This window comes from Diceros bicornis, chromosome 4 (genome assembly GCF_020826845.1).
Source record: "Diceros bicornis minor isolate mBicDic1 chromosome 4, mDicBic1.mat.cur, whole genome shotgun sequence".
Taxonomy (NCBI): Eukaryota; Metazoa; Chordata; class Mammalia; order Perissodactyla; family Rhinocerotidae; genus Diceros; species Diceros bicornis.
The window spans coordinates 92,460,220-92,484,802 of NC_080743.1; the positions used below are offsets into that span (position 1 = coordinate 92,460,220).

The 24,583-nt window shown below is 38.2% G+C and overlaps 1 protein-coding gene across 4 annotated transcripts in view; it reads right to left on the reverse strand.

The window, feature by feature from the left end:
- The window catches only part of DARS2 (aspartyl-tRNA synthetase 2, mitochondrial), a 31,291-nt gene that overhangs the window by 3,842 nt on the left and 2,866 nt on the right, over window positions 1-24,583 (reverse strand). For 3 of the 4 annotated variants that reach the window (XR_009219868.1, XM_058540042.1, XM_058540044.1), the window contains exons 3-16: window positions 24,365-24,431; window positions 22,664-22,765; window positions 22,176-22,271; window positions 20,039-20,162; window positions 19,291-19,337; window positions 14,032-14,138; window positions 13,162-13,231; window positions 12,267-12,446; window positions 10,823-10,930; window positions 9,446-9,508; window positions 4,684-4,836; window positions 2,342-2,560; window positions 2,016-2,126; window positions 125-200 (exon numbers count right to left, since the gene is read on the reverse strand). Coding sequence is in view for 3 of the 4 variants with exons in the window: in XM_058540042.1 (XP_058396025.1) it covers window positions 125-200; window positions 2,016-2,126; window positions 2,342-2,560; window positions 4,684-4,836; window positions 9,446-9,508; window positions 10,823-10,930; window positions 12,267-12,446; window positions 13,162-13,231; window positions 14,032-14,138; window positions 19,291-19,337; window positions 20,039-20,162; window positions 22,176-22,271; window positions 22,664-22,765; window positions 24,365-24,431 (1,523 nt within the window). In the remaining variant the exon portion in view is untranslated. The remainder of the gene's footprint in view (window positions 1-124; window positions 201-2,015; window positions 2,127-2,341; window positions 2,561-4,683; window positions 4,837-9,445; window positions 9,509-10,822; window positions 10,931-12,266; window positions 12,447-13,161; window positions 13,232-14,031; window positions 14,139-19,290; window positions 19,338-20,038; window positions 20,163-22,175; window positions 22,272-22,663; window positions 22,766-24,364; window positions 24,432-24,583) is intronic. The other variant, XM_058540045.1, reaches the window with a different exon arrangement.

Below are 24,583 nucleotides of genomic sequence, written 5' to 3' on the forward strand. Positions count from 1 at the left end.
GAACTCTCTGGCTCACCCCTCACCCTCTTTACTCCTCGACCCACCTCCTGTAAGCTGAGAACCCAAATTTGAGACATAGTGCTATAGAATGAAATTTAGCTTGTAAAAAGACAGATTGTTTTACCTAAGGCAATTCCTCCATGAGGGGGCGCCCCAGAATCTAAAGCCTGGAGCAGATGGGAGAGCAATTTCACATCTTCCTGAAATTCAAAAGATAATTCAATTTAAATACACAGCGAGGGTCCACTAAGTGCCACACAGCATGCTGAGGTGCTAAAGGCAAAATAAAGTTGAGTTAAAAAAATATCTTATTGGGGCCAGCCCGGTGGCACAGTGGTTAAGTTCAGCGCTTTCCATTTCGGCAGCCCAGGGTTCACAGGTTCAGATCCCAGGTGCGGACCTACACCACTCATCAAGCCATGCTGTGGCGGCGTCCCACATACAAAATAGAGGAAGATGGGCACAGATGTTAGCTCAAGGCCACTCTTCCTCAACCAAAAAGAGGAAGTGTAACAAGTGTCAGCTCAGGGCCAATCTTCCTCACCAAAAAAAAAAAAAAAATTCTTAAGAGGTTTACAGTTTAGTAAGAGAATATGACAAGTCACAGATATTAAAACACGCAGAGAAGTGCCTGGCGCTCAGTAAGTGCAGCTGTTATTATACTGATAATGCAAACAGAGTACGACCAACCAAGGACATGGAGATGTGGGCTCGGAAAGGCAGGATGAAAAGCAGGAAACCGTCCTCTCACAGGGGCCAAGGGAAGAGAACATTAGTAGAAGGGCAACAGTGCCAAATGCTGCTGGGAGGCACGACAACTTGAAGGCCAAGAACAGGCCACTGGATTTGGTGACTGTGCAAGTCGCTTCTGCGGGGCAATGCGTGCAGAAACGTTGGAAGTGTGTCTGAAAATGGTTCTTTCACCAGGCTACAGATCACAATCAAGTGGGGGCTTTTAAGGAACAGATGCCAAAGCCTCACACCTGGAGCTTTTTATTTAATGGTCTGGTGTGGAACAGTGGGTGTTTTTTTGTTTTGAAAGCTTTCCAGGTGATTCTATTCCTATTGCAATGGGCAGCAGGGCTGAGAACCACTGGGGTACAGGGAGGACTCAGAAGCAACGTATTCTCACTGACTGCTTTGAGAAACTTGACAACGAAAGAAGTGAAAAAAATTGGCAGGGAACCTGATGACCGGAGGCTTTGACTTGGGAGAGAAGTGAAGGGAGTTCCCAAATCCCTGGAAGCTAATGGAGGAGTCTGGTGTTCCGGGATCTGCAATCCTGCTCTCAGAAATGAAGTCTGTTCATCCTAGCTCACACTTGTTAATCCCACAAAATGATCTTTCAGGATCAGACTTGCTTGGATCTTTTCTGTCCTGAAACCTATCCTAGCCTTCTACAGAATCATCAAAAAACCAAATTCTCAGGCCTGCATCTGTATAGACTCTTTTTAAAATCCTGATTACCCGACTCTCTATCACTAAAATGTATCCCCCCAATACAACGAAAGAAGTATGTATTAAGTGATATAAACTCCTTTCAAACCTCTCTGTCTTTCTCCAGCATCATCACCACTTTCAGCCACTCCAGACTGCATCATGTTGTGAGCAGTGTAGTGGTTAGGACGTTAGGAGTTTGGGTTTAAGAGCTGCCCCGCCTGGGTTAGAATCTTGGCTCTGCTTACTTCTGTGCTGTGTGACTTTGGGCAAATTAACTAACCTGCCTCAGCTTCTCATCTTTAAGATGGGGAGAATGAGGGTATCTATCCCACAAAGTAATCGTGAGGATTAAATGTATTAATGCATATAAAGTACTTAAACAGTGCCTGGCACCCAGTAAGCACTAATATATAGCTATTATTGTCATTTACTTTTCAAAGTCTTACACTAAAGGTAGAGAGATAAGCTGAAACTATTCTACATCTAGTGACTCCTACATTCATAACAAACGTTTAACATAATTGACAAATATTCTGGTAAAAAAAAAAAAAGGCCCAGTTAGAAGACGACGTTACCTTTAGTAATGCTGCCAGGACGTAACGCTGTAGCTCTGCATTGTGAATTCGGATAGAACCACCTCCTATCTCACTGCCGTTTAAAACCAAGTCATAGTGTTGGCTACGGACCTGGAAGATTCACAGAGCCTTTATGTTAGAGAAAATTTCTGTTTCCTATTCTATAGGCTGAAGACACCGTAGCTACTTAGGGATAGTGTTTTAACTACTGGGTCAAAACCGACAGTTTCTTCCGGGGCTTCCAGAACTGGGTCAGATTGTGAAATCTAAAGTTCTTTGCCTTTATTTCCACATTTCCTTTTTCCTTGGAAGTATTGATATGGTACCTTTTCGGGCTCAGTGTAGAGGAGCTGGATGTCACTGGGGTGGGGAGCAGTAAATGGGTGGTGGGCTGACTCTAGCTCTCTGGGATTTTCCTCCTTGGGAAGGAAGAGTGGGAAATCCACCACCCAAAGGAAAGAGAACAGGGCTGGGTCACGGAGCACGACTCCTCTTGCTTCTAGAAGGTCAGCACATTCCAATCGTAATTTTCCCAACAAAGAGCACTGCAAACAGAAGATACAACATTGAGTTAACTGCTGTGACAGAGTGGGCAGCAAATGACACAACCTGAATTCTGAAGCCAGGCAATTCTCTGAGAAAGGATTGGCCAAATAACAGACGAGACACTCTGCCTCTCAGGAGACAAAGACCTGAGGATGATCTGACTGCAACACAGTAGAGAATGATTGCCAGACTCAGCAGACTGGGTAAATCTCTGATAACACAGTGATCAAGAACACAGGTATCAGAGCATGACAGACCTTGGTCTGTATCTCACTTTGGCTACTGACTAACTTCTCTGCACCTTTTTCCATAGTAAAATGGTGATAAAAATATCTATTTCAAAAGACTGTTGTGAAGATTAAGTGAGAAAAGATATGTAAGGTGCAATACGAATGGCAGCTATTATGATTATTATTTCCTTACTGCTCCTGAAGGGCTGGTGAGGATCTGATGAGTGCCTGGCACAGAGTTAATGTTCAATAAATAATGGCTATTATTAGAGAGGTAAGTGTGGAGTAGAGGTTAATTTAAGAGTGTGACTTCTGAAGCCAGACTTTGTGGGTTAGAAATCTGGCTCCTCCACTTCTTAGCTGTGTGAGTGTGAGCAAATTTTTAACCTCTGTGCCTCAATTTTCTAGTCTTTAAAATGGTAACAGTATCAGTACTTCTCTCACAGGGTTGGCATGAGGATTAAATGAGTTACTACATACAAAGTACTTAGGACAGTGCTGGGCAAATAGGAAGTGCTTGATAAGCACCACCTATGACGCGCAGGGCTTCCCTGAGAAAGGACGGTTAGTCAAAACAGTGAAACACACCTGGAGACATCGATAGGGTGTCACTTTGTGGCCTATTCTATCCTACATTTAAATACCCACTCAGGGCACTTTCATTGTGATATTTTCAGAATGTTAAAGCTATTCCTTGTAAGTCTGGTTTCCAGTGTTCTTTCAAGGAAGTCCCAGTAGGAGTTAGAATGATACCTTCCTGGGAAAGGAAGACCAGCAGTTTCGGTTCATACCAGGGGAAAGTTCAACAGGCAAATGAGTTTGCAGCAGGATTTTTATATAATACAAAATCTCAAGTTTTTTTAAGAAATGCGTTGACAATAAAATTTGTAATTAAATACCTTTCTTCACTCTACTATTGAAGGAGAAGGGAAAGACAGTGGATTACATTTAGCTTTGAAGCTGAACTCTGAAACTTTTCCTTTGGAAAAAATAATGATAAATAAGTACAGTGTAAATATAAATTAGAAGAATGAATATAATAAAGTACTAATCAGACACTATTACTATAAAGAAACCATACTATACTACAGTGCAAGAATGAATGTATAAAATAAATAAGTCCTGGGGATGTAATGTACAGCACGGCAACTACAGCTAGTAAGATGGTACTGCATATTTGAAAGTTGTTAAGAGAATAGATTTTAAAAGTTCTCACCACAAGAAAAAAAAATTCTGTACCTATGTATGGTGACAGATGTTAACTAGACTTGACCTTTACAGTCTATTTTCAATATTCATGTTTGACTTTTACGCCACACTTTTTTATATTTTACAATGATCTCTAAAGCTAAATCCAGTCCTCCAAATATCCTCTCAAGAATGGTGATCTAGCCAGTGTGTGTAGCACGCACCCCCTCCCAGCTGCTGCTCCTGAGGAAAAAGGGTCCCACCTCGACCAAGGAGGGCCAGGGGTGTCTGCCAGCCCAGAAGTCCTTCAGCAGTCTGATCTGTCCCTCTGCATTTTCAGGAATGCATTATGTACAAAAGTGTGGGACTACCAAATTTTCTTCATCTGCAAAACCTTGAAAATAAAAATGTTTTGCCATAGCTGTACAATGAATATCAACAGCCCTCTACCTAAGTGGCTTTCCTAATCAGCCAGATCTAATCTGTGTGAGCAATGCCAACGGAGGCTGGTAAGTGATGAAAAAAACTAGTTTTTATACAATGCATTATAGTGTACTGGAAGATATTTATTAATATAAAAACTCATGTAGAGCTGCTCCACTTTATGAAATTAAGAGTCAATTCAAATATGTACTATATACACAGGAGAAGAGAGGCAGCATTTAGCATCAACAGCACAGATGTGTGGAGGTAATCTTTCTTACTGCTTTCCTGTGCTCTCCAGCAGTTAGCAGGACCACATCCTCCTCGTGGATCTCCATTAGTCTGATCAGTTCCAACCTTTCCTCTTCCATTATGAACTTAGCAACGGGAGAATTCCAGTTTTGATTTGCTTTCAGGAATATAGGTAAGACCTCCTGCAATGAAGAAAAAGACGTATTCACCTTTTTTAAAAAGTGAGGTTGATTTATTTTTCTCATAGTACAAAGATTCCTTGTTCCCAACAGAAGAGAACCTACATGCAATTATCTCTGTTCTCTCCCTGAACCCCTTCAAAATGATACTAAAGGAATTTAAAAAAGTAATCTCACCATAATGAAAAAAAAAAAAAAGGAATGAAGGGTGGGGAGGGCTATTGCAGATAAGAGATTTCTACAAATTTCTGGCAGACTGCAAGTGAATGGAATAGGAATGATGAGAGAAGCAAGATGCAGGAAGCTCTGGCCTAGAGGACAATGGAGCAGCCCCAGCACCAGAAGGAACTGATTTTACCCTGCAGGATCCTAGAGAGGCTCATGGGTCTTAGGAAGCCTGGGGTCCCCACGGTAATGGCCACGGGTCCTGCTGCTCAGCCTAAACTAAATGTAACGATTTATAAAAGCCCCTTTAAACATCTTTTTAAATGCCTCATTCTTAAATATGTACAATTAAAAATCACCATACACTGAAGAAATCTTGTAGCATTAAAAAAAAAAAAAAGATGAGGCCAGCCCCATGGTGTAGTGGTTAAGTTCAGCACGCTCTGCTTTGGTGGCCTGAGTTCGCGAGTTTGGATCCTGGGCGCAGACCTACACTACTTGCCAGCCATGCTGTGGCAGTGACCCACATGTAAAATAGAGGAAGACTGGCACAGATGTTAGCTCAGGGCGAATCTTCTTCAAGCAAAAAAAAAAAAAAAAAAAAAGAAAAGAAAAAAGACAGAGATAAACAGAAAAGAATGACCCTAAAGAAAACTGATAATTTAGGGACCAAAAGACTTGAATCCTCAAAGGCACTCAAAAAGATATTTCATCAATAAAACCAAAATCAAATCCAATGAAAAAAAGCAAGATGGAGCTACTGGGAAATAAAATATGATTGCTAAAAAAAAATTCAACAGAAGAGTCAAAGAAATCTCCTAGAAAGAATAAAAAGGACAAAGAAAATGATGGGAAATGACATGGAAATAAAGAGAGACATGTAAGTTACATAAAGGGGTCCAACATACAACTAATAGAAATTCCAAAAGAGAGACTAGAGAAAATGATGAGGTCAAAATATTAGATAATAAGAGAATTTTCCACAGATGAACAACACGAACCTTCATATTGAAAGGGCCCTTCAAGTGGGCAACACACTGAATGAGAAAAGACCCAAAGCTAAACAAAATGTGAAATTTCAGAACATTAAGTATCAGGAGGCTGAAAGCTTACAAAGCAAAAAAAAATCAGGTCTGCTATAAAGGAATAAATTCATACAAGCATCAAACTTCTTATTAGTACCACCAGATGCAAGAAGAAAATAAAGCACTGACTTTAATGAGCTCAGGCTGTGCTAACACTGTAGCCACCAGTCACATGCAGCTATTTAAATTTAAATTAATTAAAATGAAATAAAATTAAAAATTCAGTCCCTGAGTTCTACTAGCTACATTTCAAGCATTCAGTAGCTGTGCTGGCTAGTGGCTACCATATTGGATGATGCAGATATAAGACATTTCCATTATTACAGAAAGTTCCATGGGACAGCAGTATTCTAAAGGGATATGATCACCAATTCAGAACTTTATACTAAGCCAAATTATTAATCAAGTGTGAGGTTTTGAACATGAAAGACATTTTTAGACATATAAGAAATCAGAAAGTTCCTCTCTCATATGCTTTCTTAGGAAGTTACTTGAGGATATACTCCAGCACAGATAAGAGAGAGGAAGATCTGGGATCCAGGAAAAGACTGGCTTCAACTCAGAAGAGGAATGAAGAAAAGGTCCAGAAAGACAACTGTGCAGAAGGTACAGAGTAAAAACTAGGTAAGGTCTGTATATGTGAGCCTCATCTCTCATTGCAGGAAGTTAACAAAGTTTAAAATGTTGACAACAATGGCCCCCGCCAATGTCCCAGTCCCTGGAGAGGTCTCACCTCTCACCGAGATGATGCACACAGGGCCTATTAGTTTGGCACAGCAAGAAGACCCTGGACAAAAAGGAGAGCAGAGCTGAAATCCAGCTAGCATGTCATTCACCAACCCAAAACCCAGACTGCACACTGAAATGTATCTCAAATCAAAAAGGAACAGCTGGAAAACTAAATGAAATGAGCAGTCTCAAATCCTGCCTACTACCAGGAAGACAGATCTGGAATATGAGTCCACCCAAGTCAAGTGCCTGCTTTTACAAAAATCAAAACTTAGAGAAATATAACAGAAATCAGATTTTCTACAGTGTCTTACTCATAGTGTCTGAAATATATTTTAAAAATTACTGAAGACTTGAAGAAACGGGGAAATGTGACCGAAAGACAAGAAAAAAAATCAGTAAAGAGAAAACAACCTGAGTTGACCCAGATACTGAATTTTGTAGAAAACACATTAAATTGTCTATTTATTATACATCATAACATAAAGGAAAATTTGACAATAGTTAATGAACATACAAGATTCTCAGCATACAAATGGCACACTAAAAATAAACCAAATAGGAATTCTAGAACCAAACAATAAAAATATCTGAAATTAAAAAAAAATAAATAAAAGTTAAGTAAAAAAAAAAAGGTAGTATGTAAACATATTTCTAAAAACAGAGACACTCTGGTGTGGAGCGAGCTAGAGCAAACACTTATTGCATTGACTTATTAATCCTTCTTCACTGTTTGTTTTTTTAACCACGTACATGCAGCATATTGCTAAAAATTAATAAACATATTAAAAATAATTAACTCAAAATGGATTAAAGACTTGAATGTAAGACCTGAAACCATAAAAATCCTAGAAGAAAATGTAGGTAGTACACTGACATTGGTCTTAGCAGCATCTTTCCAAATACCATGTCTATTCAAGCAAGGGAAACAAAAAAAATAAACAAATGGGACTATATCAGACTAAAAAGCTTCTGCAAGGCAAAGGAAACCACAAACAAAATGAAAAGACAATCCCGCCAACTGGGAGAAAATATGTGCAAATCATGTATCCAACAAGGGGTTAATTTCCAAAATATATAAAGAACTCATACAACTCAACAACAAAAAAACAAACAACCTGATCAAAAAATGGGCAGAGGATATGAACGGACATTTTCCCAAAGATGATATACAGATGGCCAATAGGCATATGAAAAGATGTCCAACATCACTAATGCTTACAGAAATGCAAATCAAAACTACAACGAGATATCACCTCACATCCGTCAGAATGGCTAGAATTAACAAGACAAGGAATAACAAGTGTTGGAGAGGATGTGGAGAAAAGGGAACCCTCATACACTGCTAGTGGGAATGCAAACTGGTACAGCCACTATGGAAAACAGTACGGAAATTTCTCAAAAAATTAAAAACAGAAATACCATACGATCCAGCTATCCCACTACTGGGTATTTATCCAAAGAACATGAAATTGACAATACAAAGAGATTTATGCACCCCTATGTTCACTGCAGCATTATTCACAATAGCCAAAACATGGAAACAACCCAAGCCCCATCAACTGATGAATGGATAAAGAAGATGTGGTAGGGGCCAGCGCAGTGGGGCAAGTGGTTAAGTGTGCGCACTCTGCTGCAGCAGCCCGGGGTTTGCTGGTTCGGATCCCGGGCACGCACAGATGCACCACTTGTCGGGCCATGCTGTGGCGGCGTCCCATATAAAGTGGAGGAAGATGGGCACGGATGTTAGCCTAAGGCCAGTCTTCCTCAGCAAAAAAGGGGAGGATTGGTAGATGTTAGCTCAGTGCTGATCTTCCTCACAAAAAGAAAAAAAAAACCAAGATGTGGTATATATATACCAGGGAATACTACTCAGTCATAAAAAAAGACAAAATTGTGCAATTTGGAACAACATGTATAGACCTTGAGGGTATTATGTTAAGTGAAATAAGCCAGAGAAAGACAAACACCATATGATTTCACTTATATGTGGAAGATAAACAAACACATGCATAAAGAAAACAGATTAGTGATTTTCAGAGGGGAAGGGAGTAGTGGAGTGGGTGAAAGAGTAAAGGGGCACATATGTATGGTGACAGATGAAAACTAGACTATTAGTGGTGAGCATGATGCAGTCTACACAGAAACTGACATATAATAATGTACAACTGAAATTATACAATGTTATAAACCAATAGGACTTCAATAAAAAAAAAAAAAAATAGGGGCCAGCCCTGTTGCCTAGTGGTTAAGTTTGGCGTGCTCTTTTTTTGCAGCCCGGGTTCAGTTCCTGAGTGCAGACCTACACCACTTATCGGCGGCCAGGCTGTGGCAGCGACCCACATACAAAACAGAGGAATAGTAGCACAGATGTTAGCTCAGGGCGAATCTTCCTCACGCAAAAAGAAAAAGATCGGCAACAGATGTTAGCTCAGGGTGAATCTTCCACAGCAAAAAATAAATAAATAAATAAATAAATAAAAATTAAAAAATTTAAAAAATAAAAATAAAAAGAAGAATGATCTGAAATAAGACCCTCAAAACTAATGACACCATAAGAGATCAAGCAATTATTTAAAAATATTGAATCTCTAAAAGAAACAAAAAAACTCCTGCTCTAATTAACTCCTTACCTGATTAAAATGGTCAGCTGCAAGTTTTCTAATGGACTCAATCTCTTTCCTCTTTAAGTATTTCTGATGAAAGAAAATCAAAGTAAACTCATCAGTATGACACTTAGCTTCATAAATATGTTTATGATATCAAATGGGATACAAATGTATGCTGTGTCTTTCTATCAAAATAGTAGGATTCAACAAAAATTTAATTTCTGTTGCCAAATGAAAAAATTTTAAAGCTTGTTACAGGGCTTATTTTTTTCTAATTATGCAGGTGCCATTGGAAATAGCTGTGAATGTATTCCACAGATCCTGCACATGTAATATGTAATATGTAATATGCAGGATAAATGTTCAAAATAAATCTTTCCAACTGAACTGTGAAAGAAAAAATAACTCTGAGATCAATAAGAGCATTCAGAATTTGATATTTCAGGTCTCTTAAAATTTTTTATTTCTCACTTTTTAAAAATTATCTCCATGTCTTTCTAAGTGAGACACTATGGTTATTACCATTAACTAATCTTAAGGGGGCACTTAACTAGGTCTGAGAGATACAAATGGTAAAAACATGGTTCACAGCCCTGCAGTTCTTATAATCTACTTGGGGAAGAATGGACATACTCAAATTGGGGTAAATAATAATAATAGGCAATATATGTTGTACTGAGCTTACCTGAACACAATCATTATGTCTGGACTGGAGTATGGATACCAAATTACCTTCCACTGAACATATGAAGTGAATAAACAGTAATGAGACTAAATTCTTATCCCCATTAATATACTAAAATGGTTATGTATCCAAATGAATACAGTCTTTCAAAATAGTAACCTTATTGAAAATACTTGTGGGACTCCTCTTATTAAATTACCTTCAAAGCAAGTGTACTAACTACAGAAAACAGATGTGCCCTCTTACTTGAGAGTGAGTGCTTGCCCAGCCCAAGCATTCTCTCTCTCTCTCTCCTACCCCCATTTCCCTTTCATAACTCCATCTCCTTTCTCTTCCCCTGTTGCTAACGCAGTTGAGACCAGAGCCCTTAGAAGACCAAGAACCAATACGCAAGGGCTATGCTGGAGCTGATACGGGGCTGCGAGCCTTTGGACAAACTGAGGCTGAGATAGAATATCGAACACTAGTTTATGCTCATCACTGGCGGAAATTTCCCAAGTGAAGTACAGGAGTACTTTATAGCATTATTTAAAAGGAAAAAAAGCTCTAGATCTTGAGTGTAAACTCATATTCATAAGGTTTTATTGTTCTCTACTTATAGTTTTAGGGACATTGTTAGACTTTATATAAAAATATATATTCTTATTTAAAGAGAATTATTCTTTCTGAAGTTTAATATACATTCTAGAGAAAACACAGAATTGTGCTTCACTTACTGCTCCTTCAGGGATACAAATGGCTTTGACGGTTCCTTGGGGTTTACTCAGCGCATCCTGAAGAAATCTAACCTCTGTGTTTCTGAACACATTGCTGATATCTACAATCTGGAAAATGGGTAACAAAAAAGGGTAACTAAATGTGAAGTAATTTTTATCTCAAAACGTTGTACAAACAAGATTTTAAACAAGAAAGTGGATCTTAAGTTTACATTTATAGAGTGCATTCATAGAGAGTTTATCATGGGTTGGGCATTGTGACAAGTGTTAATGTCTAATGTATTATTCATTAGTATGAATTCATTTCATTCATACAAGAGTATAAGGTAGGCACTCTTATTATCCTCATTTAACCGATGAGGAAACCAAGACACAGAGAAGGAAGTAACTTGCCCAAGATGACAGAGCTAGTAAGTGGCAGAGCCAGAATTTAACCTAAGCAGTGTGACGTAACGCTATTCCATACTACGAAAGAGGAAACAAGGAGTAGTTAAGGTGGCCGCTGTAAGTAGGTTGTTATGACTTTTTGTGTATTATATTTTTTCCATTCTCAGAACTGGGCACTGCCTATTCACTGCCCAGGCAGAATTCAATTTCTAAGAAATGCGCACTGATGACTTAGATGAAGAAATGTCACCAGCATTACAGAGATGAAGGGCTGTTGCTCTCTAAGACCAAAGAATGCGAGGCTTGCTAATGGCAACTGCTCTTCATAAATTCTACCCTTAACCTTAGTTAAATTGTAAAGATCTTAATAATGTGAATAAACGTTTCCATATCTTTGAGCTCTTTACAGATCAGGGAAAAAGAACCAAAAACTCTTAACCATTTGCCTTTCAAGTGCCATTTTAGCTTAAGAAAAATTGAAGAGGAAAGAATAGGGTTTTTTTTTCTTTCAAGTTACCATCCATGTCCATATAATTAATAACTTGTCAGTAATAAAAACTTTATAGCAAGGGGCTGGCCCAGTGGCGCAAGCGGTTAAGTGCACGCGCTCCACTGCGGCCGCCCCGGGTTCGCCAGTTCAGATCCCAGGCGTGCACCAGCGCCACCACTTGTCAAACCATGCTGTGGTGGCATCCCATATAAAGTGGAGGAAGATGGGCGTGGATGTTAGCCCAGGGCCAGTCTTCCTCAACAAAAAGAGTAGGATTGGCAGATGTTAGCTCAGGGCTGATCTTCCTCACAAAAAAAAAGAAAAACCTTTATAGCAAGAACCTTGCTCTTGGAAATCAGTCCTGGAACAGAGTAGACAGAAAGTGCTGTAATGCTAACACGCTGTTATTCTCTCTTGCTGTAGCTCGGTAACAACTATGGTAACAAGCTAAAGTAACAACAAAAAATACAATATAACACCGTGTCTAACTGGTTGTAAATTTCAAAGTGGTTTGAAAGACTGCAAGACTACTTGAAGGCAGAGTCCTGAAAAAGTGAAGAGAAGTACCTTCATCCCAAAGCGAGTATCAGGTTTATCAGTTCCATAGGAGGCCAATGCCTCAGCAAAAGTCATAGAAGGAAAAGGAACCACCACAGGATCTCTGTCACTGGGCCAGGAATACTGGAGCAAACCCTCAATGAGACTCTGGATCCCAGTCTGGTCTACAAAAGACATCTCTATGTCAATCTGAAACCAAAATAACATATGGAAACTAACTTGAACAGCCGCAATATTAATATGTACATATTTATATATTTCTCTGGTTTCAAGTTACTATTGCATTCAGCACATAAATACTCAATACATGAGGAGGGGATAAATATTACTGTACATCTGTTTTATGTCAGGCACTGTGCTAATGCTTTACATAAATCAACTTGTTTAGTTCCCACGACTATCTCACGGTTCATGGTTCAGAGAGGCTAAGTCACCTGCTGTGTAGGTGGAATTAGGAAATAATGAAGCTACATTTGATCCCAGGTCTGTCCAACTCCAAAGCTTATGAATTTTGCACTTCACCACACTGATTAATATGCTAGCATACAGAAACTAAATCATAAGAGCTTTGACGAGTCCACAGATTAGATAAATAGGTTAAATATCAACATACAGAATTGTTGGTTTTTAATGTACAAGAGATTTAAGAACTTCATCATATCATAACCATTAAAACACCATAGGAATCTCTGGCATTCCCTTGTTGATGATCATACTCCTTATAAAAAGGAGACATGAAATGGATCAAAGATTAAATAATTAGCGCCTCAACTGCAGGTTAGTTTAATTAAATATCTGATGGATAAAATGTAATAAGAAGTATGTATAATTACTGTGCAGGTCTTAAAACACAGTTTCAGGCTTGCTACAGCCAAGTAAGAGACAAATAAATATGACTTGGTACCTGAGTAAACTCAGGCTGTCTGTCTGGTCTCGAACCTTCATCTCGATAACATCGGGCAACCTGAAAATACCTACAATTGAAAAATAGCATTAATTGAGTCATGAGTCCAGGAAGACACACACTTTTCCCCAAAGTTCATGGCAATGTAGGCTTATGAAATAAATTAATAATGATACCTAAAGGACATAGGAAATTTTGAAATTATTTATGATATTCTAATCAGACACACAACTGCCCCGTGAGAAGTTAACTATTCTATATATTGTTTTAAAAATATACAATGGCACCTTTGGATATTCATATACTACACCGGCATGCAAGGCAGTCCATGTTTCTTTATACTCTTTTGCTTCAGCCAAATTGAAATACTTATTGCTCCAGGAATTCACTTGAGCTTTCCTATGCTATACCATTCCAGCTCTCATCTTCATCTGCTGAAAGACACCTCTGTCCTATAAGGCCTAGCTCACAAAGTTTTCTATAATATTTCTCAAAACAATATAATTTCAAACCTCTTAATACCTAGTTTACAACTCTCAATGCACTTACATTTTGGTTTATATCACAGTTGGTCTTATTTATTACCCTATCCTGCCTTATTAGATTCATTAACTCCTTGAGAGAACAACCTGTTCTTTTTTGTTTTTAATCTCCTGCCACACTTACTAGCATAGAGCTTTGCACACTGTGGCTACCCAATAAATATTTACTAAATGATAACTACAAATTTTGAGGGTATTTTACAAGTACTTTCCAAACTCTCATACCTTTCCTAATTTTCTTTTAAGAGATCAGACAACTTTGTGTTTCCGTTTTCCCTTTTTTTTCTCTTTTCCTTTACTGACAACTACTAGCATAAAGAGAACTCACCTGTCTAAACCACCAACCATTAGAAGCTGCTTAAACTGTTGAGGGCTCTGAGGGAGAACATAAAACTTTCCAGGTTCCCTGGATGGTATTACAAACTCTTTTGCACCCTTTTAACAAGAGAGAGGGAGAGCAGAGATATTATTAAAAAAACAAACCCAAGGACTAGTACAAGTTGATACTTCAGCTCATCAATGAAATTAACTAAAGAGCAAAGTTCCCATGATGACAGAGATCATTTCTTTCTCATCTTTTAGTTCTTCACACATAGTAGGCTTTAAAAAATGTTTGTACATAGTACGTATTTAATGTATGCTTGTTGAAATGAATTCTCAATTCTGTTACTAGCTAAAATAATTCTCTGCATCAATTCATATTCAAGTAATTCCTAATAGCTTTTCTAATTAAACCATAGTTTTATAAGGCCATAGATTGCATAAATAAACATCAATGTTTAGAAATGTCAGTTCTCAATGAACAAGGAATATATTTTTAAGGAACCAATTCATTATTATTTTGCATCTATAAACCTCAAGGGAAAGAAAACATGTAGAATAAAATGATTCTGACTCAAAATACCAACCCAGAAAGCTGGCACATCAGCATCATAGCAGAGTGAGGGCTCCCCTTAGATTCTCCCCGCTAAGATACAACAAAAAGTACTTTCATATAGCAACAGAGGACACTCACACAACACAAAAGACGTCTGAGAGACTCATGCAGCCATACACCTGAAGGTGGAGGTGCTGGAACCCCCGGACGAAGTGGAAGGAGGTAAGGGGATCTCCTCTCCCTCCCCAACAGCAGCAGCCTGGGCTCTGGACTGCACATGGCTCTGAGATGAGAGGGGGGAGGGGCATCCCTCCGCAGGAACACCTTTGCTCTCCATTCCCTCACAGCCCGTGGGAAAGCCCCACACAGAGGTGACTATGCTATTGCGGGGGTGTCTTCATCAAGCTAGCACTCCAGGAGAGCAGATAGCGAGGGCAGAGCAAGAACACTCCTGGAATCATGCAGGTGAAAGAAAGCGCCCCTCCCCCCACCCGGTACTCCAGCTCAGCTGGTCAGCCAGAGCACCCATGCAGAGGATAGAAAAGCAGCAACTCTGACCCAGTGAGCTGTGGATCGCAGCGGGCTCAGAATACTCAGCTCTTGACCCCCACCCAGTGTTTGGCAGGTGGAAGCTGCAACCAGATACTATCAGTATGCAGAGGCACAAATCCACGCCGTCAAACAGTATGAAAAACTATATTAAATCTCCAGACCAGAAGGGAAATGAGAAGCACCCAGAAATCAATCCTGAAGGCACAGAAATTTATAATCTAAATGACAGAGAATTCAAAATAGTTATCATAAAAAACTCAACGAGTTACAAGAAAATACAGATAGACAGTTCAACGAAATTGTGCACTTCTTCACAAAAGAGATTGAAACTATAAAGAAAAACCAGAAACTATAAAGAAAAACCAATCAGAAATGTTGGAGATGAAAAACACAGTGGATGAGACAAAGAAAAATCTAGACTCCCTGAATAACAGAGCTGATATTATGGAGGAGTGAATCAGCAGTCTGGAGGACAGAAACATAGAAATGCTTCAGATGGAGGAGAGAGAACTAAGACCAAAAGAAATGAAGAAATTCTCCAAGAAATATCCGACTCAATTAGCAAATGCAACATACAAGGATTATAGGTATTCCAGAGGGAGAAGAGAAGAAGAATGGAGCAGAAAGCTTGTTCAAAGAAATAATAGGTGGGGCCAGCCTGGTGGCGCAAGTGGTTAAGTGCATGCACTCCGCTGCAGTGGCCCGGGGTTCGCCAGTTCGGATCCCTGGCATGCACCGACGCACCGCTTGTCAAGCCATGCTGTGACGGCATCCCATATAAAGTGGAGGAAGATGGGCATGGATGTTAGCCCAGGGCCAGTCTTCCTCAGCAAAAAAAAAAAAAAACAAAAAAAAAGAGGAGGATTGGCAGATGTTAGCTCAGGGCCAGTCTTCCTCACAAAAAAAAAAAAAAAAGAAAAGAAATAATAGCTGAGAACTTCCCAAACCTGGGGAAGGAGCTGGAAATACAAGTGAAAGAAGCCAACAGAACTCCTAACTATATCAATGTAAAAAGACCTTTTCCAAGGCATATAGTAGTAAAACTGGCAAAAGTGAATGACAAAGAAAAAATACTAAGGGCAGCAAGGCAGAAGAAAATAACTTAAAAAGGAACCCCTATCAGGCTTTCAGCAGATTTCTCAGCAGAAACCTTACAGGCTAGGAGAGAGTGGAACGATACATTTAAAATTCTGAAACACAAAACCTTTCAGCCAAGAATACTCTATCCAGCGAAAATATCCTTCAGATATGATGGAGAAATAAAAACTTTCCCAGATAAACAAAAGCCAAGGGAGTTCATCGCCACAAGACCCTCGCCTACAGGAAATGGTCAAGAAGGCCCTCATAACTTGGAAAAAAAAAAAAATAAAGGAGTTACAAAGCCTTGAGCAAGGAGATAAATAGGTAGGGGAAAACAGAAACTTACAGTTCTCTATCAGAACAGGTTAGCAAACACTTAATTGTAACATTATATATAAAGGGAAGGAAAACACCGAAAATGAATATAATCTTGTCATTTTAACCACAAACTCACAACAGAAGATGGAATAGGTTGTGAAAATAATAACTTAGAAGGGGAAAAGGAAAGAGATGGAATCCGCTTAGTCTAAGGAAATAAGAGGCTATCAGAAAATGGACTATCTCATCTACGAGATTTTTTAACACAAATCTCGCGGTAACCACTAAACAAATAATCAGAACAGAGACACAAATGATAAATAAAGAGAAAACTAAGAAAACCATCATAGGGAACTACCAAACTGAATCCGCAGTCCAAAATACATGAGACAAGAAACAAAGGAAATGCAGAAGAACTGGAAAACCAGCGATAAAATGGCAGCATTGAGCCCTCATATATCAATAATCACTCTAACTGTAAATGGATTGAATTCTCCAATCAAAAGACAGAGTGGTGGGATGGATTGAAAAACAAGACCCAACAATATGCTGCCTCTAGAAAACACATCTCAACTCTTATTCAACATAGTACTGGAGGTTTTGGCCAGAGCAATTAGGCAAGAAAAAGAAATAAAAGGAATCCAAATAGGCAATGAAGAAGTGAAACTCTTGCTGTTTGCAGATGACATGATTTTATATATAGAAAACGCTAAAGAATCCATCAGAAAACTATTAGAAATAATCAACAATTATACAGCAAAGTTGCAGGGTACAAAATCAACTTAGAAAAATCAGTTGCATTTCTACAATCTAATAATGAACTAACAGAAAGAGAACTCAAGAATACAATCCCATTTACAATTGCAACAAAAAAAATAAAATATCATTTATTAAATGACACATTTAACCAAGGAGGTGAAAGACCTATACAATGAAAACTAAAAGACATTATTCAAAGAAATCAAAGAAGACACAGAGAAATGGAAAGATGTTCCATGCACATGGATTCAAAGACTAAACATAGTGAAAATGTCCATACTACCTAAAGCAATCTACAGATTCAATGCAATCTCAATCAGAATCCCAATGACATTCTTCACGGAAATAGAACAAAGAATCCTAACATTCATATGTGGCAACAAAAGACCCCGAATAGCTACAGCAATCTTGAGAAAAAAGAACATAGCTGGAGGCATCACAATTCCTGACTTCAAAATATACTAGAAAGTGATAGTAATCAAAATAGCATGGTACTGGTACAAAAACAGGTACACAGATCAATGGAACAGAATTGAAAGCCCAGAAATAAAACCTCACATCTATGGGTAGCTAATCTTCAATGAAGGAGCTAAGAACACACAATGGAGAAAGGAAAGTCTCTTCAATAAATGGTGTTGGGAAAACTGGGTACCCACATGCAAAAGAATGAAGTAGACCATTATCTTCCACCATACACAAAAATTAACTCAAAATGGATCAAAGACTTAAAGGTAAGACCTGAAACCATAAAACTCCTAGAAGAAAATATAGGCAGTACACTCTTTGACATGAGTCTTAGAAGGATCCTTTCGAATACCATGTCTACTCAGAGAAGGGAAATAAAAGAAAAAATAAACAGGTGGGACTTCATCAGACTAAAGAGCTTCTGCAAGGCAAAGGAAACCAGGAACAAAATGAAAAGACAACCTACCAACTGGGAGAAAATATTTGCAAATCATATATCCAACAAGGGGTTAATCTCCAAAATATATAAAGAACTCACACAACTCAACAACAAAAAAACAAACAACTCAATTAAAAAATGGGCAGAGGATATGAACAGACATTTTTCCAAAGAAGATATACAGATGGTCAATAGGCATATGAAAAGATGTTTAACATCACTAATCATCAGGGAAATGCAAATCAAAACTACACTAAGGTATCACCTTACACCCATTAGAATGGCTCTAATCACCAAGACAAAAAATAACAAATGTTGGAGAGGTTGTCGAGAAAAGGGAACCCTCATACGCTGCTGGTGGGAATGCAAACTGGTGCAGCCTCTATGGAAAACAGTATGGAGATTTCTCAAAAAATTAAAAATAGAAATATCATATGACCCAGCTATCCCACTACCGGGTATTTATGCAAAAAACTTGAAATCAACAATTCAGAGACTTATGCACCCCTATGTTCACTGCAGCATTATTCACAATAGCCAAGATGTGGAAGCAACCCAAGTGCCCACTGACTGATGAATGGATAAAGAAGATGTGGTATATATATACAATGGAATACTACTCAGCCATTAAAAACAGACAAATTTGTCCCATTTGCAACAACATGGATGGACCTTGAGGGTATTATGTTAAGCGAAATAAGCCAGATAGAGAAAGACAAACATTGCATGATTTCACTCATATGTGGAAGATAAACAAACACACGAACAAAGAGAACAGATCTGGGGTTTCCAGAGGGGAAGGAGGTTGGGGGGTGGCCATAATGGGTAAAGGGGCACATATATATGTTGACTGACAAATAATAATGTACAACTGAAATTTCACAATGTTATAAACTATAATGGTCTCAATTAAAAAAAAATACTGACCCATATAATTTTCTCAACTTTTAATAAAACCTAGTTAATGTGACCATCCTGAGGCAGTAAAATAAATAAAAGAAATAGAACCAAGTGAATACAAAAGCAAAGTGGTCCAGTTTCATAACTAATAGGACATTATTAATGAATCAGTAGGCTGATTTAAGGAATATACATACCCCCGGAGTCCTCTTAAATAATGTTGGTGTTTCTATATCCACAAACCCTAAAAAGAGAGAAACATCAGTACAGGAATTTGTCATATATAATGTCTACAGTACAGTCCAACAAATCTGATGCTATCCTCTAACCAGGAATTTTGACTGAAATAAGTTACCATGCCTCCTGATACTGGCTTCTACAAATCCAAGAAGGTAGCTGAAGATTTTCATAAAATCCTATTCTGTTCAGAAAGTTGACACTTTTGTCATGAAATAATTCTATTTGATAGATCCTTGTCTAGTGAATTGTTCTGGTTTGCTAAATGTTCTGCTGGTGTAGCAAAAATAACACAAATACTGTGGTAGAAAAAACCCAGGATTGATTAAAGAGTCTAATTTAATTCACATGACATTTCTGAGCTCCCAACAAATGATGTATAAATGTGATAAAGAATTAAGAAAACCTACAAATAACAACCAAAGGGCTGTCCTACCTTCAGCAGTGATGGAAAAAATTTAAACAATGAAACAGGCACTATCACCTTTAAAAGGCTATATCTGTGACCCAGTAGGGAACTAAATTATGATCCAGGACAAAATATCTGGAAATTAACCTTTCTTCAAAAACTGGGTTACACATTAAGTGAATTCCAGACCTCTGGCAACATCTGACCCACTGATGCTAAGGAGAGGATACAATAAAACTGCTGAATAAAACAGAAGAGACGCTAAAAAGGTCTAAAGAACAGTCAGGCATTTCCCTTACCATGTAGATTACAGAGATATTCCCGCATTTTCATGACCATCTGGGACCTCAGCCGCAGGTTATACTGCATTTGGAAGCTACGCAAGTCTAAGTAGCGATACTGCAAACGAAGAGCCTCTGTTTTCTAAACAAATTTAAAGATTTTTATGTTTAAATATTTTTCAAATATTAAAAAAGATATTAACTTCAGATACAGAGGTTGAACTTTCATACACTTTAGCTCTATCTTTAGCTTCCACCATTTGTGTATACACCACCGTTCTTAATTTCTACAACTTCTAAGTTTGTTATTAGTATAGATTCCACATTTTTTACTACTCATTATTAACATCACCCTTCACTGATTGAAATTGACCTACCTTACTAAACATTTATCCATTCATTTAAGCCTGTAGTTGAGTCTTGAAAAAAAATTTAAAGATTTCAAAGATGTTTTAAAAATATACACCAGAGTAAAAAACAGCTATGATTTTATCACCTGAATTGGATGACAAGTGTAAGAAATGCAAGGGAATGGCAGAGGGACTCTCCAGGCTCCCCTAGGAGGAACATGGTGAGAAGGTTTGCTTATTGTCCAGGCTGTCAATCTCTGCATCCCTCTTTGTGCTGACAACTTTTTTAAAAAGTCCTTTCCCCTGGAATACTTTATTTCTTTGAGACTAGAAATAGAAATAAAAGAACTATCTATCACTTCTCTTCCTGAAAGGTTATCTGGGGGAAAATTGTATATTTCCTTTTTCTCCTTTCACAACAAGGTCAACTCTGTAATTATATTGCTTTTTCTAATTAAAAGATTAACTATTGAGGGGCTGGCCTGGTGGTGCAAGCGGTTAAGTGCATGCGCTCCGCTGCGGCGGCCCGGGATTCGCCGGTTCAGATCCCGGGCCTGCACCGACATACCGCTTGGTAAGCCATGCTGTGGTGGCGTCCCATATAAAGTAGAGGAAGATGGGCACGATGTTAGCCCAGGGCCAGTCTTCCTCTGCAAAAAAAGAGGAGGATTGGCAGATGTTAGCATGGGGCTGATCTCCCTCACACACACACAAAAAAAAGATTAAGTATTGGGAACTTAAATGGAAGACTAAGTGGCTACGCAATTAATTTAAAAATCCCTTTAGGGCCGGCCCTGTGGCTTAGCGGTTAAGTGCGTGCGCTCCACTGCTGGCGGCCCGGGTTTGGATCCCAGGCGCACACCGACGTACCGCTTCTCCGGCCATGCTGAGGCCACGTCCCACACACAGCAACTAGAAGGATGTGCAATTATGACATACAACTATCTACTGGGGCTTTGGGGGAAAAAATAAATAAATAAATAAAATTATTAAAAAAAAAAAATCCCTTTATAGATCAGTTTACAAATTAGGTATATACAGGTCTACAACTGTAGATACTTGTAACAAAGCTAAAAATTATCTGGGTGTACTTACCCTGTGCTGTCAACCTCATCAACCTCTCAAACTTTGGTAAACAAAAATTACGGTAATCATATTTATATGCTTGGGAAGTATAGCAAATATTTTATCACTGTTAGAGACTTAATAGATGCAGAATCTCTTATGCTATCTGGCCATTTCCAAGCTAGACGTAATTTCCTTTCAAAATGTACAACAATAGCAACAAAAAAACTTGAACAAAATAACACTTCAAGTCTTTAAGACAGAAGCATGTTTCAAGCTGTCTGAAAAAACAGTCTAGGTGTTTAGGAACTGCAACAGCTTAACGAACTGTTGCTATTTAAGAACAGTTCACCAAGAAATTGCAGAGCAAACAGAACAACTCAGGACACATCTACAGTCACGCATTGCTTAATAACAAGGATATGTTCTGAGAAATGCATCATTAGGCGATTTTGTCATTGTGTGAACATCATAGAGGGTACTTTCACATCATAGAGGGTACTTTCACAAACCTAGATGGTACAGCCTACTACACACCTAGGCTATATGGTACTACTCTTATGAGACCACCATTGTATATGCGGTCTGTTGTTGACCGAAATATCATGTGGCGTGTGACTGTATAATAAAATGTTTAATTTTGTAAAAGTTAAACTTTTTCTTTAAAAAACTCTGAAAATATTTTCCTGGTCATCAACATTTTCTAGATAGTCCATTTTATTAATAACAGAGCATGGTACCTTCACAAAGTCTTTAATTTCAAAAGGCAGCTTCTTGCAGGAATTCAGAAGTTCAGCTGTTTTAACTTTGATTTCAATCTCACCTGTTGGCATTTTCTTAAAGAGAGAGAGAGAAAAGACTTATTTTAAAAATCACTCATCAGGACAGGTACATGATGAACATTTGTAAAACACATCCATTTCTTTACATATGTAAAATGTGAGGGTGCTTATAGTATACAGTCTAAAGCATAAATGTCTGCATGATTTTGACATTCTTATGCAATCTGTGGCTGATGTGTTTGTTAACAAATGTCTTAACATGCATATTTGTTTAGGTGTGTATGCTTGTAGTGAAGATTTTGAAATTGGTAGGTTCACTCATAGACCCTACAGAGCTTTAGTGCCTGATATGTAACAGGTGTTCAGTCTCTGTTGCCTGAAGGTGTAGACAGAGAGTGCAAATGTACACAGGTAAAAGGTACATAGACAGTCTCTAAACTACTAACTGGATTCTCTTGTCCTGGAGGTCGGGAAATTACTGTCCCAGACACTTGCACCACAGATTCCACAGGGGCTTCACATAAAATCTTCTTCACAGAAGCAGCTGACTAAAAAATAAGATGGAAAAACAGTTCCAAGAAACAAATGAACTTAAAGGAATTTGTAGTAACTGTAGTCTATGGTTTAGAAAAATGGTAATACCCATAGCTTAATTGCCATAAATACTGGGGCTGCCCTTAATGACTTTATTAAAGAATTTGGTAAATTGCACCCCCATTTTGACTCCACATAACACAGAAAGTAAAATTAGTAGCTAAGAGTTTAAAAATTCTTTCCTTAAAGGAGAATAAGGAGAAGAATGACTTAATGCAAACAAATTCCACATACTTTAAAGGCATCTGTCTCCAGGGTTAGTCTTAGGGACAGTTAAATCCAATAGCTATAATGGAGTCCAAAGTGAAAGGAGTGCTCCTGGGTTAACTATGCTCATCTCTGGATCCCGTCCCTGAAAGATAATCCATTGTTCTTTACTTATTTCAAACACTAAGAGCTGAGTAAATAATATTTTTCTTCAGCACACAAGCATTTGTAAACACTATCACAACAGAAACCAATGCTGTCCAATATGCATGACGAGAGTTCTTTATTTTACCTAATTTTAATGGTAATTATTTTCTGAGCAGGTAGTACCTTCACATGGCTCAAACTTCAAAGAGTACAAATAGATATACAGTCTCCCAAATATATAAAAGTCTCCCTCCCATCCTTGTCCTCCAGCCCCTTAGTTCCCCTCCCCAGAGGTACCCAATGTTGCCAGATACTTACGGATTCTTCCAGGTCCATTTCATAACATACACACACAGAGGCCCTTGTTTTTAGAGATAATAGCACTCTACATGTTCTGCTGTATCCGCTTTTTCATCTAACAATACACCTTGGATTTTTTCCATATTAGAATATAAAGAGCTTCTTCAATCTTTTTTTCTACGGTGTAAGGATGTATATTATTTTTTATACCAGTCTTTTATTGGGGAACATCTAGGTCATTCCCAATTTTTTTCTATTAAAAATAATCCTGCAATGAATAACCTTGTATGTATGTCATTTTGTATCTGTGTTAAGTCTAGGTGTAAGATAATTGCAAGATAATTGACTAGAAGGGGAATGAATGGTTCAAAGGATATATGCATTTATAGTTTTGAAATTGCCAAATTACCCTCCATAGAGCTAGTGCCAATTCGTACTCCCTCTAGGACTCTATGAGCACTTGTTTTTCCAAACACAGGGTGTTGTCAATCCAGTGTTTCAAAAATAACAATTCTGTGTAGATTTAATTCACATTTCTCTACCTATGAGTGAGGTTGGGCATATTTTCCTATGCCTATAAGCCATTTATATTTTCTTTTCTGTAAATTTTATGTTCATATCCTGGGTTCATATTTCTACTGGGTCAGTGGTCTTTTTTTTTTTGATTTGTAGTAGCCTTTTAGATATTAGAGAAATTAGCCCTTTGTCTGTGATATGAGTTGCACATATTTCTTCCTGGTTTGTCATTTGTCTTAATGTTGCTTATGGTAGTTTTCAGTTTTTACTAACAATAAACTTCTGAATTGAAAACCTCAAACATACTTATCCAACATACTTAGCTTATTCTAACCACAGCCATCCAAGAGGCTTTCAGATAGCAGTAGGCGCCCTTCTATTACCTCATCCTGGGGAATGACAACTTGAACAAGCCCGTGGAAATCTCTTAGGACCAGGAAGGTGTTTTGCCTGATTAATGAAGAAAATGAACATGTTAGGATAAAATCTCTGAGCCCAAAATTTAAGCAGGCAAAACAAATTAAACAAACAAAAAACCCCATGCAATTTCTCATGTTCCTTTTTTATAATAAATAATTATGTGCTTTCATTAGCTACACTCA